This window comes from Salmo salar, chromosome 07, assembly GCF_965601325.2.
Source record: "Salmo salar chromosome 07, fSalSal1, whole genome shotgun sequence".
Classification (NCBI taxonomy): Eukaryota; Metazoa; Chordata; class Actinopteri; order Salmoniformes; family Salmonidae; genus Salmo; species Salmo salar.
Window position 1 is genome coordinate 58,783,731 of NC_138297.1, and position 16,381 is coordinate 58,800,111.

Here is a 16,381-nt window from a genome sequence, read left to right on the forward strand (position 1 = left end):
TATTTGGGATTTGGATCCTTCATGTTTTATCTGTGCCTGTGACTGAATGAGGTCTGTCGCTGGTGGGATATGTTTCTCAAATTGAAGTGAAATTGCCAAAAAGTTATTGGGAACTTCTATAACATGTTTAGATCTAAAATGCAGATTTGGTAAAAAATAAATACATTTAAATGTACTTTGTCCTTTTAATAATGGTATGATTCTGTTTATAATGAAACCCATTCTGTCAGATGTCTGCCAAGTGCTTTAGTTGTGTTACACTGCCATCTAGTGATGAGTCTGGGTGGGTTTGAAAGATACGCGGAAACGAGTAACCCGCCACTAACAATTCGTCCACTGGATGGCTGCAAATAGGTTATTTCCTCATGCATGGAGAAGAAAAATATAGGATAATTTAATCATATATACCACATTCGCCTTGTCTCATTTTAATAATCAGCTAGGGATATTGATTATGGCACTGATAATCAGTAAGGTAACTTACGTTCCCTCTGGACTACCGTTCCGTTGATTCATGCTATGAGTAGCCTTCCCTAGTGTAATTTTTATTGTAATACTCATTCAAATCAGTATATGGTGTGTTACATGAAAGTGGACATTTGGAACGGGTGGCATGTATCATTGGCATGCTTATTGGACATCCACACCGACAGATGGCTCCTGAAGATTTAGCGCTCAGCTCCCTGGCAATCCTCCATGCTACACTACAAAATAATACAATTCCCCGACCCAGCGCTAATGCAGTGCACTGGGCCAAGGTTCGAAACCTACCCAGGTGACCCGGACGCACTGAGCACATAGGAATGACAGAACCGCGACTCGGCTGTAGGTAAGTACAGCACTGACAGTGCCCCGGGCGGAAGTGTTATTTTAGTTTTAAGAATTGACCCATTTCCAAGAGGTAGGCTAATGCTTTATTTTTAAAACAGAATGATAGCATAGCCTATTGTTGCAAGGAGACCGCGACGTTAACATGTAGCCCACTATTTTGACGATATTCCAAAGTCTAGTTTTGCCGACTATGTTGCTTCAAGAATGTATGAATAGACAGTAAGTAGCGGGGTGTCACATGACAGTATCACACAATAGGTCTGGCACTTGTAGACCATTCATGTGAAAGGGTGATTAAATGTCATACCGTCACCCCAGTGTGGTTTTCATCCGTATATTCCAGAGTGCGGAACGCGAGACCGGCCCTCCTACCTAAGGAAAGATGAGGGAATGGTGGCTTCTTGTGGGCTTGCTGTGCATTCCTCTGCTGGCGGTCTACCTGCACATCCCTCCTCCCCAACTGTCTCCAGCCCTCCTGACCTGGCGCTCTGCCGGAGCATTCTTCACTTTCAGGAGCAACAATATATTCTACAGAGGTAAGATTTGGCATCAGTAAGAGTAGAATGGAGGGATAGGGTGTTTTCTCATTTGATTCAGATTATATACGTCCAAACATCATACGTTTGAAATGTAACTTGCTTATGAATCCATCTCCCTATCCCCTGCACATACCTGATAGTGGTGCACTGTACTGATCTTTAAAGACTAATTGAATGTGTCATTGAACCAATTGCACTTTATGGCAGCGAGGTGTGGGGTCCACTTGCAAAACAAGATTTCCCCCAATAGGACAAACACCCCATTGAAACCTGAATGCAGAGTTCTGTAAGATTCACCTACATGTCCAGAGGAAAACTACAAACAATGCACACAGGGCAGAATTAGGCCAATATCCACTAATAATACAAACTAAAAACAAGAGCAATTAAGTTTTGATACAGCTGTTGATGATCAATTACTTGAGAAGGAGACCAAGTCAAGACGCTGTACCAGGTGGATTCACTTTATAGTAAGGCAGTTTATTATGAGACAAAGATATTTGGCTGAGCGTGCACGGACTCCTTCGTTTAGCGCATAGGGAACTAGCAGAAGAGAGCCCCGAAACATAGTGTACATCCAATTTATACAATGAAATAACAGTGTGTTGACGTTGAGTCTAGTAGGTCCGCTCTCCTGACTGGTCGATGAGTGGAGGGACGGTCCACTCTCCAGGTGGTGTCGACTTCCCATTGGCCCTTGGCAGTGTCCTTTGTCCTCGGAGTCCAACACACCTAAGTGTGTGTGTGTGTGTATTTCTGGTCATTCGTGTCTGGGTGCTTGCGATATTCATGGAATGTTGTTCTTTACACCAGTGGTCAGTTCGTGTGGCTAGGGCTTAAGTCAGCCATCTGTCTCTGGGTGTGGTCGTGATTGGTATCAGTTGGTCGCTCAATATGTCTCTGGAATTTTGTTGTGTGCTGTTGTGAAACATGTTGTGCAAATGCCCTCCTTATATATCATTAGGTAAAACGTTAGATTATCTTTATTACACAGCCAAGAGTCCCCTCATCCAGCTGGTCCTGGGGCTGAGGTCACAAACCTGTTCTACTAACACACTGAAGCCTCAGGACCAGAACATCCAATCAGAATAAACCAAATTACAACAGAACTACATTACTTATTGGGAAACACAAAGCACAAAACAAAATGCAGTGCTATCTGGCCCTAAATCGACAGTACACCACAGCAAACTATTTGACCATGGTTACTGATCAAAACCTTAGACAAAGTACAGGCTCAGTGAGCACAGCCTTGCCATTGAGAAGGGTAGACACAGGAAAACCTGGCTCCCTGTAGAGGAAAGGCTGTGCAACCACTGCAAAACCCGAGACAGAGCTGCATTTCCTGACAAAATGTCAAAAAAAATAACAATTTGAGTGTAATTACCCCAAATTTGAAACCCTTATTCAAGGTTTCAAAGACCTCTCTGATGAAGATAGGCTACCCATCCTGTTGGGGGAGGAAGCAGAGAGCTGTGGGTTGGCAGCACACTACATTGCTGCCTGCCATAAAATGAGGGACAGTGTCTGACAAACCAACCAACACACACATGTCCTCTATGCCATTGTTATTATTCACTGTATGGTTATTTTGACCGTTGATTATTGTTGTCACGTTGACAATATTATTTTAATTATGTTAATATTGTAAATCTCTAAAGTAAGCTTTGGCAATATGTACTTTGTTAAGTCATGCCAATAAAGCACATTTAATTGACAGGAGCGGGGAAAGCATTTATTTTCACCTGTCCAGTTGTCACATGAATGTGGGTGGAATAAAGAAACATCTCATTACATTAGAGATGCAGATTACTGTAGTCATCTAGAGGCGCCTTCATCAGTACAGGGAACAGTCTGGACTGCTACAAGTTAGAGCCCATGTTTAGATCAGTCATCATTTGCACTTTACAATGGCAAGTTCCAAGCACCAGTTTTATCCCTTTGACCCATGTAACATTTTCATGGTACGTGATGAACAATGTATGCTTTACTTTTTCCTCTACCAGAGACCTATGGTGCTGTAGGCAGCTCTGATGTGGTCATTCTCCTCCATGGCTTCCCTACCTCCAGCCTGGACTGGTACAAGGTAAGCTGATAAGAGAAAGGGGCTTATCTATAAAATGTTATGCACAGATCAATTGGTTTGCTGGGATAATTCTTATTCCATTATTGCACACTCAGATGGTATATTGTGAACAGAGCCATGTTCAATAGGGCACACCGTAGCAAATTGTTTTGCAACCGGACATGAAAACAAGCATCCCTTTTTGGAGGTCAGGTAGTGCCTAGGTTCATGTCTTTTTTGTGCCTTATGAACATGACCCAGGTATCTGGACAGGTGTCTGAATGCCAGGTGTGTTTGTCTTACAGATATGGGAGCCCCTGAATCGGCGCTTTAACCGTGTCATTGCTCTGGACTTTCTTGGTTTTGGCTTCAGTGACAAACCTGTGAGTCGCAGGCTATGACAGACTTGAATTGTGGGCGAAACGGTCTTTGAGGCATCGGTTAGAATGCCAGGGAATCTACCAGGGAGAGAAATGTACACATTAACCCACAAACAGTGCCAACGAATAAGCAAGCAAACAATTGCCAATAACTGAGGAATGGCAAGTTATGTTAACCTATAGACTACGGGAAAGTAGACCAGAAGGAAAATTGCATTAACAAAAAAATAAATTATCCAAATAGGCACATTTTGTTCTAGCTAAGGTGCTCACCTATACTGACATTTCTCCCTGACAGAGGCCCCACCGCTACTCCATCTTTGAGCAGGCCAGTGTTGTGGAGGCGTTGGTGTCCCACCTGGGTCTGATGGAGCAGAGGGTTAACCTGCTCTCCCATGACTATGGAGACACTGTGGCCCTGGAACTGCTCTACAGGTGAGCTCAGCACTGCTGCACGAAGTTGCCAGTTTGTATTTCCCCCACTAATGGTCAAGGTTGGGCTTGGAAGCCAATCCTGGAGGAACCCTCATCACTGAAAGCACTAACATAATAGGTCTACATCTCAATAGTCTAGTGATTTCCCTTCCATTACCCAACAACACAGGAAAGGTGAAATATGGTGGATGTTATAGCTTTTCCCGACTGATCCCATCTTTGCATCTCACAGGAGTGACCACAACAGGACTGGACACTTGACCATCAACAGCCTCTGTCTGTCCAATGGAGGTAGAGTACAGTTTCAGACCTTTTCCTGATTGGCTACAGGTAGCACAAACCATACTTAAGTAAAATGTACCATTTAAATGGACAAAGCAAGCCAGACAAAAACATTTTTAAAGTAACTTATTCAAAGTTGTAGAGCATCATAGCCAAATGATATCAGGATCCAGGTTAATACAGACCTGCTGAGCCAGGAATAGAAAAATAAAACGTGTTAAAGCTGCAACACATCTGAAAGATGTAACCTTACCTAGTAGCCATGTAGTGACCGTACTGATGGTACCCAGACAAATACACCCTGGGAAGACTCCAACCAGACACCACCCTTAGCCTGGGAAGAACTGTGGTTGTAGCCAACAAGAAACATGGATTATTCATGAAGTTGCGTCAATAATAAGAAATCATGAACATAAACTAGAAGATATCAGAAGCTTACTGCTGGTTCCTGGTTGTTCTGCTCATGCCAAGGAATCTTGATAGAGCCGGGGGCCCAATGGTGCAGTAAAGGGTCTTCTCCACACTGGAAAGACTCCACACCAGGCTCTGGGAGGCTTCAGGCTCTTCCTGAACCTGCTGGTTTCTGCTGGAGCTGACACGAGCTAGTCGGTATGGAATGGGAATAGAGCCTCCAGTCTCAGGAGGAGAGGGGGGCAGCATATGCTTGTCAGTGTCGCTCCGACTAGTGCCGTGCTCATAGACGACTAGTGCTGTGCTCGAAGAGGGTGGAGAAAGACAGTCCTATAAACTGGGGAAGGAACAAACTAAAATGTTAACTTCAGATAAGACTTCCAAAAACAATTCAAGCAAACAGTACTTTAATGTTGCTCTTACCTTGTTGATAAGGAGAGCAATGAACAGCTCAACAAAGCAAGGAGGCACCTGCAGACAGAGGTTGAACGTTAAACAACATGCTCAATGTGATGAAAGTAACATTGCTCTTGCCACCATCTTACCCTGAGCCAGTACTAGCAGCTATGATAGCCAATGAACAGTACTGGTGAAGTGAGGAGAAAAGACTTGAGAGTATTTATATGTTGTGTCTAGCAGACAACCTGTAACCAATCAGAGCCTGATTAGACAATGATGGGCAGCTGGTGTAAACTCACCTGTCTTGTCCGATTTATTATTTTATTTTTTACTAAGACTGCATTTACACAGGCAGCCCAATTCACTATTTTTTTCCACTAAATCCTGCACACCCTGCTTCTCACCAGTACCAGAGTTGCTCACCCTTGGTTTAACCCCTCATTCAAATCAGTGATTTTGTGTTCTTACAAATTCCTCTACTCCGAGTGATACACACTATACCGCAATAGTTTCCTATGGGTTAGTGCTATCCGGAATCCTTGATGTCCCTACCCTAAACTCTTACCCCCTCAAACTCAACTCTGGACCTCGAAGCCAGTTCCACTGTATTTTTTCATTGTTCCCCTAAACCCCTACCATTTTAAACGCCCCAAGGATCATAGCAAGGACCTCTTCATATGTGTACAAAGTAGATTACCGGTCAACAACTTCATGACAAAGTGACATATTGCTTTGATAGCCTTTGTCTTACTGTTAACTTGCCATGTTTGGTTATGAAATATTTAATGTAAGTAAAAAACATTTTTTCTTGAACAGGCATATTCCCAGAAACACACCATCCCAGATTCCTTCAGAAGGTTAGTCAACATTTACTGTGGATATTCTGGATTATCTGACTGTTCTCTGGGCATTATGACTGCTTATTGTTGTTCTGTTGGATGATCGCCATGCTGTCTCCCACACAGCTCCTCAAGGACTCCAGCTTCCTCTCTCCAGTGCTGACCCGTCTCACCAACTACATGGTGTTCTCTAAAGGGTACATGCCTGTGTTCTCACATACTGTATACGTTTCCTCCTACTGTACACAGCTCTTGAATCTTTAACGTGGACACAGAACAGACACATGAGCTCAAACTAACAGGGTTACAGCAAGGGGCTCAGTCATTGATATATTTTTTCATTGTGTATTTTGAATTATCTGCAGCGAAATACATTACCTTTACATGTACAGTCATACCTCAATATTAAAGTTACAAGTTATGGCAGTAGGCAGATTATGCAATAGTCATGTAAACACTTTACTCTGTTTATTATAATCTGACAACGCTCTGTGTTTATGAACGCCCAGAGCGCACTCTGGCACTCCAGATGGAATTTACGAACACACCCAAAGTGTCTATTTACGGTGTGTTCGTACATTCACTGAGTGCGCTCTGGGCGTTCGTAAATTCAGAGCATTGTCAGATTGTCCGTTAGTAAATTCAGAGCGTTTTGCTCTCAGAGTATTCCGAGCGCACACTGGACGCTCTGGCGGAGGAGGAGGGTCGATCCGAGCGTTCTGACCTCACAACGGCAGTCAAGCACCCAAGCCGTTAGCTAGCTTGCTAGTTACTTCCAGACAAAAATGAGAACCTCACTCTGACCATTTTACTCGCCCTTGCAGAGCTGGTTTGGCTGTTTTCATGTTATCCAGAGCACTGGTGACTGTGATGCTGGCAACAATTTAATTACGCACCGGCCATAGTCAATAGGTGTTGAGCGTTTGTAAATGCTTGAATTATTCTGCGCTCTGGCACACTGAGAGCGCTCTGAAATCGAAGTACAGCTAGAGTGAATTTATGAACACACCCTTAGTGTTAAATTTAACTGCCAGTGCCAAATAATGCATATTTGAAAACGAACGTTATGCCTACCTATGTTGATTTCCATCACAGGCATATAACTTAGCTTAGGCAGGCTAGGGGCTGGGAATGTCGAGGAATTCTGATTTCAAGAGAGAATACTGTTGTGTAGAACGAATGAGACAAGATTAATTCTTTAAAACCTGCTCAGGTGTATTAGCAATAACTTTTTACGTTCGTGAGCTAACATAACTGTTTAGAGTAGGCATGTACGGTGGCTCCTGTAGGACAAAAGGTTAATCTAAAGGAACACACAACAATAATTCACAAGGGCACATAGCAAAAACAACTGTTATGTATTGACCATTAAATTGGCATATGCGATGCTGTGTATGTGAATTGACGCACTCTACTCCCGCACACACATTTTGACGGCGTTTCTCTGTGATTTCGGCTTCAGAAGTAGTTTTCGCATACAAGCTTTATATGTCAAATATGCTTCCCAAAAATAACGTGGTCGCGGTGGTAGAACGTTTATTTTGATTGGCGATTTTCTGCATTTGTCAGAGTGCCATCGGGTAACCTGATTTTCAACGTGTCCATGTAAACATAATTAGAGAAATCATTCTTGCAGAGCATGTAAACGTTTGAATCGAACTATTATATTAATGACTATCCGCAATAACTGCAATAACATATTTACAGTAAGAACATTGATGGCAAGTTAACTAGGCACAAGTATTACAGCTCTAGTTATGTCCATTCAGTTAAATTATAAACCCCTCGACCATTTTACTGTTTCAAAGATGAACATATTTTATTTAAATGTTATGAAGGTATTTATATTCGCTGCAAAGCATAGCTGACGAATCAAACTGAGTGAAAACATGGAGGATTACCTAACCAGCATTCAACTGAGTTTGAGTGAACATATTTAATGTACTGTAAAGATGTAGCATTTACCCAGTTTACTCTTGGTTTCGGGTCAGGCTCGGGGACGTGTTTGGTCCATACACCCAGCCCACAGATGCTGAGTTGTTGGACATGTGGACAGGGGTCCGCTTCAATGATGGGAACCTGGTCATGGACAGGTACTGTACCATACACTGTTTTCGGACCTCACTAGTCAAATACCTATACATACGGAATAGAGTAGTCACAAGACAGGTCTCTGACTCATTTCAAACTAAAATGGCTAGTCAAATTTTGGGTTATTTGATACATTGTCATAGGTGAAAGAAATTGATTAAAAAAAATATAATTTGAACCCAACCAAATTGCACTGAATAAATGTGCACATTTTCCATCTAAATGATAACATACTGTATATAAACAGAAAAATGTTTCCACCTGCATAGATTGTGTTGTTAACCCTTGTACTTTTCTTTTGATTGAATTTATTAACATAAGCTAGTTTCCCATTTCTCCCTATACAGTGATGGATAAAAGTGATTGACTGATTGATCTGTGATTAATTGGTAATAAGATTGCATTCCCTTCTCCTCGTAGTATCCTGCAGTTTATTAACCAGAGGGATGAGCACCGAGACAGATGGGTTGGTGCTCTGACCTCCACTTTCATCCCTGGTGAGTACTGTCTGTCTAGTTGCTGAGCAATGATTGAAACATCAATTCCCGGTTTATGTGAAGTCTGTTACACAAGAGTGTCTCAAGTTATGACTGAACCTTTGATAACTGAATGAAAACAAAATATTATATAATCTCATATAGATATGAGGATCTATTCATAATTATTTAAGAGATCTACAGTGCCTTCAGAAAGTTTTCACACCCCTTGACTTTTTCCACATTTTGTTGTTACAGCCTGAATTGAAAATTGATTAAATGTAGATTTTGTGTCACTGATCTACACGCAATACCCCAATCCCTTTGTTATGACAAGCCTAAATAACTTCAAGAATAACAATGTGCTTAACAAGTCAGATAATAAGTTGCATGGACTAACTCTTTGTGCAATAATGGTGGTAACATGATTTTTGAGTGACTACCCCGTCTCTGTACACCACACATACAATTATCTGTAAGGTTCCTCAGTCGAACAGTGAATTTCAAGCACAAATTCAACGACAAAGACCAGGGGGGTTTTCCAATGCCTTGCAAAGAAGGCATTGGAAAACCTATTGGTAGATGAAGAAAATAAAAAAAGCAGACTTTGATTACCCCTTTTGAGCATGGTGAAGTTATTAATCACACTTTGGATGGTGTAACAGTACACCCAGTCACTACAAAGATACAGGTGTCCTTCCTAAATCGGTTGATGGAAAGGAAGGAAACCGCTCAGGGATTTCACCATGAGGCCAATTGGGATTTTTAAACCAGTTAGAGTTACAGTGGGGCAAAAAAGTATTGAGGTCAGCCACCAATTGTGCAAGTTCTCCCACTTAAAAAGATGAGAGAGGCCTGTAATGTTCATCATAGGTACACTTCAACTATGACAGACAAAATGAGAAAAGAAATCCAGAAAATCACATTGTAGGATTTTTTGTGAATTTATTAGCAAATTATGGTGGAAAATAAGTATTTGGTCAATAACAAAAGTTTATCTCAATACTTTGTTATATACCCTTTGTTGGCAATGACACAGGTCAAACGTTTTCTGTAAGTCAAACGTTTTCTGTAAGTATTTTGGCCCATTCCTCCATGCAGATCTCCTCTAGAGCAGTGATGTTTTGGGGCTGTCGCTGGGCAACACGGACTTTCAACTCTCTCCAAAGATTTTCTATGGGGTTGAGATCTGGAGACTGGCTAGGCCACTCCAGGACCTTGAAATGCTTCTTACGAAGCCACTCCTTCGTTGCCCAGGCGGTGTGTTTGGGATCATTGTCATGGTGAAAGACCCAGCCACGTTTCATCTTCAATGCCCTTGCTGATGGAAGGAGGTTTTCACTCAAAATCTCACGATACATGGCCCCATTAATTCTTTCCTTTACACGGATCAGTCGTCCTGGTCCCTTGGCAGAAAAACAGCCCCAAAGCATGATGTTTCCACCCCCATGCTTCACAGTAGGTATGGTGTCCTTTGGATGCAACTCAGCATTCTTTGTCCTCCAAACACGACGAGTTGAGTTTTTACCAAAAAGTTCTATTTTGGTTTCATCTGACCATATGACATTCTCCCAATCCTCTTCTGGATCATCCAAATGCTCTCTAGCAAACTTCAGACGGGCCTGGACATGTACTGGCTTAAGCAGGGGGACACGTCTGGCACTGCAGGATTTGAGTCCCTGGCGGCGTAGTGTGTTACTGATGGTAGGCTTTGTTACTTTGGTCCCAGCTCTCTGCAGGTCATTCACTAGGTCCCCCCGTGTGCTTCTGGGATTTTTGCTCACCGTTCTTGTGATCATTTTGACCCCATGGGGTGAGATCTTGCGTGGAGCCCCAGATCGAGGGAGATTATCAGTGGTCTTGTATGTCTTCCATTTCCTAATAATTGCTCCCAAAGTTGATTTCTTCAAACCAAGCTGCTTACCTATTGCAGATTCAGTCTTCCCAGCCTGGTGCAGGTCTACAATTTTGTTTCTGGAGTCCTTTGACAGCTCTTTGGTCTTGGCCATAGTGGAGTGTGACTGTTTGAGGTTGTGGACAGGTGTCTTTTATACTGATAACAAGTTCAAACAGGTGCCATTAATACAGGTAACGAGTGGAGGACAGAGGAGCCTCTTACAGAAGAAGTTACAGGTCTGTGAGAGCCAGAAATCTTGCTTGGTTGTAGGTGACCAAATACTTATGAGTACCACTCTTCATATTTTCAAGCATGGTGGTGTCTGCATCATGTTATGGGTATGCTTGTCATCGGCAAGGACTAGGGAGTTTTTTAGGATATAAAAAAAACAGAATAGAGCTAAGCACAGGCAAAATCCTAGAGGAAAACTTGATTCAGTCTGCTTTCTAACAGACACTGGGAGACAAATCCAACTTTCAGCAGGACAATAACTTAAAACACAAGACCAAATATACACTGGAGTTGCTTACCAAGATGACATTGAATGTTCCTGAATGGCCTAGTTACAGTTTTGACTTAAATCGTCTTGAAAATCTATGGCAAGACTTGAAAATGGCTGTCTAGCAATGATCAACATCGAACTTGTCAGAGCTTGAAGATTATTAAAAGAATAATGGGAAAATATTGCACAATCCAGGTTTGCAAAGCTCTTAGACATACCCAGCAAGACTCACAACTGTAATCACTGCCAAAGGTGATCATAGCATGTATTGATTCAGGGGGTTGAATTCCTTTCTTATCCAAATATATTACTGTTTATTTTCATTACCATTTTATTTTTCCCCCCACTTTAACATTAGAGTATATTGGATAGTTCGTTGACAAAAAATGACAAACCTATTTTAATCGCACTTTGAAACAACAAAATGTGTAAATAGTCAAGGACTGTGAATCCTTTCTGAAGGTACTGTAATGACAGAAGGGCAATGGCAGGAAGTTAAGATAATGTACTGTCTGTCATTCATTCAACTCCATCACTGCTGTTCTATCCGTTGATGTTGATTTCCTGCAATAGGTTGGTTTGTGCCTACTATGAAACTGCACAAAAACAAGTTACAGTGCCATGTCAGTTAGTACACTGAAGTTCTGAATGCTGTTGTACAGTGACTGTAAACGGTAAAACTCCCCTCTGGTTTAGACTATGAGATGACCAGCGAGTCAGTCAGTGAGGCTAAGCTACTTAGCGCAGACTAATACCTCCCAGGAGATTATTAGCCCATCTGTGCCCCATTAAGGTTAGCTGGTAGTGGCGTGATCGGTGTGATCCACACCTCTCTCCCTCCCTACTACACATGGTCCCCATCCCCATAGAATCCTGTTCAACATCTCACTGCAAAGTGTTTCGGTCTGTCATCACTAGATGCATTATAACATTTGATTGTTATGAGAAGGCATGTGGATTTAGTTAGATGCTAATTGACTAGCCTGTCATTGGAATGCAAAAAAATTATAGTTTCTGGGTTTTTTAGAACAAGTTCCTCCACGTCATCTCTCTACCTCCTTGTCTTTCAGTTCATATGATCTATGGACCCCTGGATCCAGTCAACCCTCACCCCCAATTCATCTTCCTTTACCAGTAAGTGCACCTCTTCCATAGTCTTATCCTATTGACATGCATTGAGGTATTTAAGGTGTTAGTGAGAGTTTCATTCACATGCACTGGGTCATTGCCATTCACTTGCATTGGGTAGTTACATTTGTGAGTGTAGGAATATTCAATGAGTTTTGCTAGGGCTGAGATTGCATGGTAAATGCTGTCTTTCCATATGAAGAGCTGTAGTATCATGTACAACCACATGATGGTGGTGTTTACGGTTAGTGTCTGAGGCACAATGTACTCCTGTTTTTTCCTGTCTCAAATAAGGGAAAGGGGGATACCTAGTCAGTTGTACTACTGAAGGCATTCAACTGAAACGGTTTTGTCGACGTCTAAAACGTGATATTAATTTAATACAATACACTTTCTATGGCGTGCCGAGCCTTTTTTTTGTCGTAAGGTACATAAGGTAGTACCTCTTCTCCTGTTGTTGGAGCACAAGCCTGTGCATTCCTTCTAATGTCTGTAAAAATACCAGAAAGGGTATTCAAGCCCTACAGACAGACAGAAAGTATATTGTAGAAGTATTTTTGGGCTCAAAGCTCAGTCCATAGGTTGTGTAGAATGTTAAATGCACTCTCTTTGTCAGAGTATTTTATCTTACTAACAGTAATTGTCACTGCCTTGCATCGCCAAGGTCATGGGTTCAAATCCCATCCAATGTCATTTTTAACATAAACCTACTCTCTTCAGATATCTACCTTTTTAATAAGTGTTTCCTAGTTAGTGTGAAGGTGTCTGTGGCGCTGGTGGATGCTCCCTGGCTCACACAGATGAGGTTGCTGCTTGGAATCCCAGTCCTGGATTGAAGAGGACCGCCCTTCATCTCTGAGATGGGGAGCGAAGAGGACAGAAGAGGGGGCATGGTCCCTGTATTCAGATATAAATGCAGATGGTTATGCAATAATTCACCAGAAACACCATGGTTAAATCTTGAAAAAAGATACTGTTTAGTCTTTGCTTCTGCTTGCCTTGAACTCTACTCAATTCTCCCCTCTCGGTTGCTACCTTCCTCCACCACCATGTCAGTCCGTGTCAGTTGTTGGCGTTTCAGCTTGTCCGGTTTGATCATTTCTTTTGGACCATCTGGATAGAACCTTCTTTTGACTCTCTCACCATTTTTCCAACCGATGCTTCGCACTGCTAATTACCACCCCAGAATATCTTACAGTCCCTGCCAAGTCTTTCCCCATGGCCTCTGCTTGGATTGGAGCCCACAACCTCTCCACTGAGAAGCAGACGTCTTTCTCTTATGCCACCATCTACCATGACGTCGTAGTCCGAAAAAGCAGAGAACAAGTATGTTCTTTGTACCTGTCGGTCTGTAGCCTTCTGACACAGGAGGATATATTGAGGCTATAACCTTAGCTACAGAACCACTCGGGTTTTGAACCATTATCTTGCTCTGCAAGCCGGTGACAATTCCACTCAGCCACTGCAGGATTTAGATTAAAAAATCTATACTGCTCAAAAAAATAAAGGGAACACTTAAACAACACATCCTAGATCTGAATGAAAGAAATAATCGTATTAAATACTTTTTTACTTTTCACACTACAGGCTGACCCAACTTTGATGTAATGTCCTTAAAACAAGTCAAAATGAGGCTCAGTAGTGTGTGTGGCCTCCACGTGCCTGTATGACCTCCCTACAACGCCTGGGCATGGTCTCACAAGGGGTCTGAGGATCTCATCTCGGTACCTAATGGCAGTCAGGCTACCTCTGGCGAGCACATGGAGGGCTGTGCGGCCCCCCAAAGAAATGCCACCCCACACCATGACTGACCCACCGCCAAACCGGTCATGCTGGAGGATGTTGCAGGCAGCAGAACGTTCTCCACGGCGTCTCCAGACTCTGTCACATGTGCTCAGTGTGAACCTGCTTTCATCTGTGAAGAGCACAGGGCGCCAGTGGCGAATTTGCCAATCTTGGTGTTCTCTGGCAAATGCCAAACGTCCTGCACGGTGTTGGGCTGTAAGCACAACCCCCACCTGTGGACGTCGGGCCCTCATACCACCCTCATGGAGTCTGTTTCTGACCGTTTGAGCAGACACGCACATTTGTGGCCTGCTGGAGGTCATTTTGCAGGGCTCTGGCAGTGCTTCTCCTGCTCCTCCTTGCACAAAGGTGGAGGTAGCGGTCCTGCTGCTGGGTTGTTGCCCTCCTACACGTCTCCTGATGTACTGGCCTGTCTCCTGGTAGCGCCTCCATGCTCTGGACACTACGCTGACAGACACAGCAAACCTTATTGCCACAGCTCGCATTGATGTGCCATCCTGGATGAGCTGCACTACCTGAGCCACTTGTGTGGGTTGTAGACTCCGTCTCATGCTACCACTAGAGTGAAAGCACCGCCAGCATTCAAAAGTGACCAAAACATTAGCCAGGAAGCATAGGAACTGAGAAGTGGTCTGTGGTCCCTACCTGCAGAACCACTCCTTTATTGGGGGTGTCTTGCTAATTGCCTATAATTTCCACCTGTTGTCTATTCCATTTGCACAACAGCATGTGAAATTTATTGTCAATCAGTGTTGCTTCCTAAGTGGACAGTTTGATTTCACAGAAGTGTGATTGACTTGGAGTTACATTGTGTTGTTTAAGTGTTCCCTTTATTTTTTTGAGCAGTATATATATATTAATGTGTATGAAGTTTAATATATATATATTGAACTTTAAAGTTACTCAACATTTAATCCAAAGCATCAGAGAGGGAAAAGAGACTTGAACCTTAATTGTGAATCAAGAAAATGCACCACCATTGGCCGTGAGTTGTGTGGGATTTGTAGACTGATGTAAGGCACCACAATTATGCAGAACTAAAGGGAAGATTTGAACCCCCGTCTGACTCGATTGAAGGTGACTGACCAGAACGAGAAAGTGTAGGCTATATAGAAATGTCGCTCAAATTGAAAATCATTTCTATCAGCCTAATGGCGCTGTAGCGAGATCTCACGTTCCAGTGTTTGGAATTGTAAACAAGGCTGCATGGAATTTCTATAAATGTGACTCCATGCAGCCAATGGCAACGTGCGCTTTAGGTATAATGCTAGGAGCCGCTTGTGTTTGACATCTCTAATGCAATTCCACCACTATGCGGATGTCGGCTAAACCGGAACTGATTGGTTAAAGCCCCGAGACAAATGCTTAAATTCTGTATATACAGTAGTAGACAAAGTATTTGGGTTTCTGTATATATCCCCCATCATTCATTTGGGTATTACAGAACGCAAGTATTCCTTTTGTATGAATATGTCCTCTTGTCCCTCCCAACCCGATGTTGTCATTGTCCTTCAGGAAACTGGTGCAGAGGTCTACTGTGTCGGTTCTGGATGAACACATCAGCCATTATCCCCAGCTGGAGGACCCTGCTGGCTTCCTCACCGCCTACTTCAGCTTCATCAACGCCTTCTGAGCCAACGCACCAGAATTAGACCATCTGAACTTCTGCGAGCATAACCTGGGTCATGTTCATTTGGGCTCACAACGGGAAGGTTAAAACATTTTGCAATAGGAAAACAAAAATATGCATTTATTGGAGTTCAGCCCCGTTTCAGTGTTTTCTTCTATTTGGTGCCTAATGAACACAAATCTTCACATCTCCCATTGTGGAAAAAGTTGTGAAGATTCAGCCCTGACTGGGTCAGTCATGAACAAAAACCTGGATGAGAACTGTGCACATTGAATCATAGCTGATATGACACACAGTAATCTTGAATCCATTCCTGGTCTGTCATCAAAGCACCAAGCCAAGTTCGACAGATTCCTGCTACTCAGTATGAACAAAATGACAGTACTACATGGATCAACTACTGCTATAGGGACATGGGTGATCTTTCATGCTTCCAGTAGATTTCCTAAGGTAATCTCATCTTTGGGGTATAATCTATTTGTTGTTTATGACAAATTGATGTAATTCGTAAGGTTGAAGCGCATTTGTAACAGGTTGCATCCCAAGGAAAATAATTTTGATATGATTTCTACATTCTGGATGGAGGAAATACAGCACTGACTTAAAGGTCAACTTTCTAGAAATAAAAGTCGTTTTCCATAAAGCTAACACTTCAGTCCACAAAAGACTC

At 42.6% G+C, this 16,381-nt stretch overlaps 1 protein-coding gene and 1 long non-coding RNA gene across 7 annotated transcripts; one reads left to right on the forward strand and one right to left on the reverse strand.

The window, feature by feature from the left end:
- The first annotated feature begins 531 nt into the window (after positions 1–531).
- Positions 532–16,359, forward strand: mest (mesoderm specific transcript). Of its 5 annotated transcripts, none has more exons than XM_014207134.3 (12): positions 550–829; positions 1,175–1,367; positions 3,377–3,456; positions 3,741–3,818; positions 4,114–4,250; positions 4,483–4,541; positions 6,159–6,199; positions 6,308–6,378; positions 8,173–8,274; positions 8,693–8,769; positions 12,218–12,281; positions 15,597–16,359. In XM_014207134.3, exons 2-12 carry the CDS (start codon positions 1,214–1,216, stop codon positions 15,712–15,714), a joined length of 981 nt encoding a protein of 326 aa, XP_014062609.1. In that variant the 5' UTR covers positions 550–829; positions 1,175–1,213; the 3' UTR covers positions 15,715–16,359. The 5 variants fall into 5 exon arrangements, with proteins under 5 accessions (XP_014062613.1, XP_014062609.1, XP_014062612.1 ...); XM_014207137.3 differs by having other exon boundaries at positions 829–901; XM_014207136.3 differs by lacking the exon at positions 550–829 and adding an exon at positions 855–1,050.
- LOC106608921 (uncharacterized) lies at positions 1,830–7,450 on the reverse strand. Of its 2 annotated transcripts, none has more exons than XR_006770677.2 (5): positions 7,256–7,450; positions 5,367–5,414; positions 4,972–5,280; positions 4,089–4,876; positions 1,830–3,893 (listed from the first exon to the last, which is right to left on the reverse strand). It is a non-coding gene; the product is annotated as an uncharacterized LOC106608921 (long non-coding RNA). The 2 variants fall into 2 exon arrangements; XR_006770678.2 differs by lacking the exon at positions 7,256–7,450 and adding an exon at positions 5,489–5,549.
- Positions 16,360–16,381: the final 22 nt, after the last annotated feature.

What these genes read in the sequence shown, in the direction of transcription:
- mest (XM_014207134.3), top strand. Translation starts at nt 1,214, where the DNA reads ATGAGGGAATGGTGGCTTCTTGTGGGCTTGCTGTGCATTCCTCTGCTG. An exon ending in CAACAATATATTCTACAGAG is followed by an intron (nt 1,368 to 3,376) that starts GTAAGATTTGGC and finishes TTCCTCTACCAG; the next exon opens with AGACCTATGGTGCTGTAGGC. An exon ending in CCAGCCTGGACTGGTACAAG is followed by an intron (nt 3,457 to 3,740) that starts GTAAGCTGATAA and finishes TTTGTCTTACAG; the next exon opens with ATATGGGAGCCCCTGAATCG.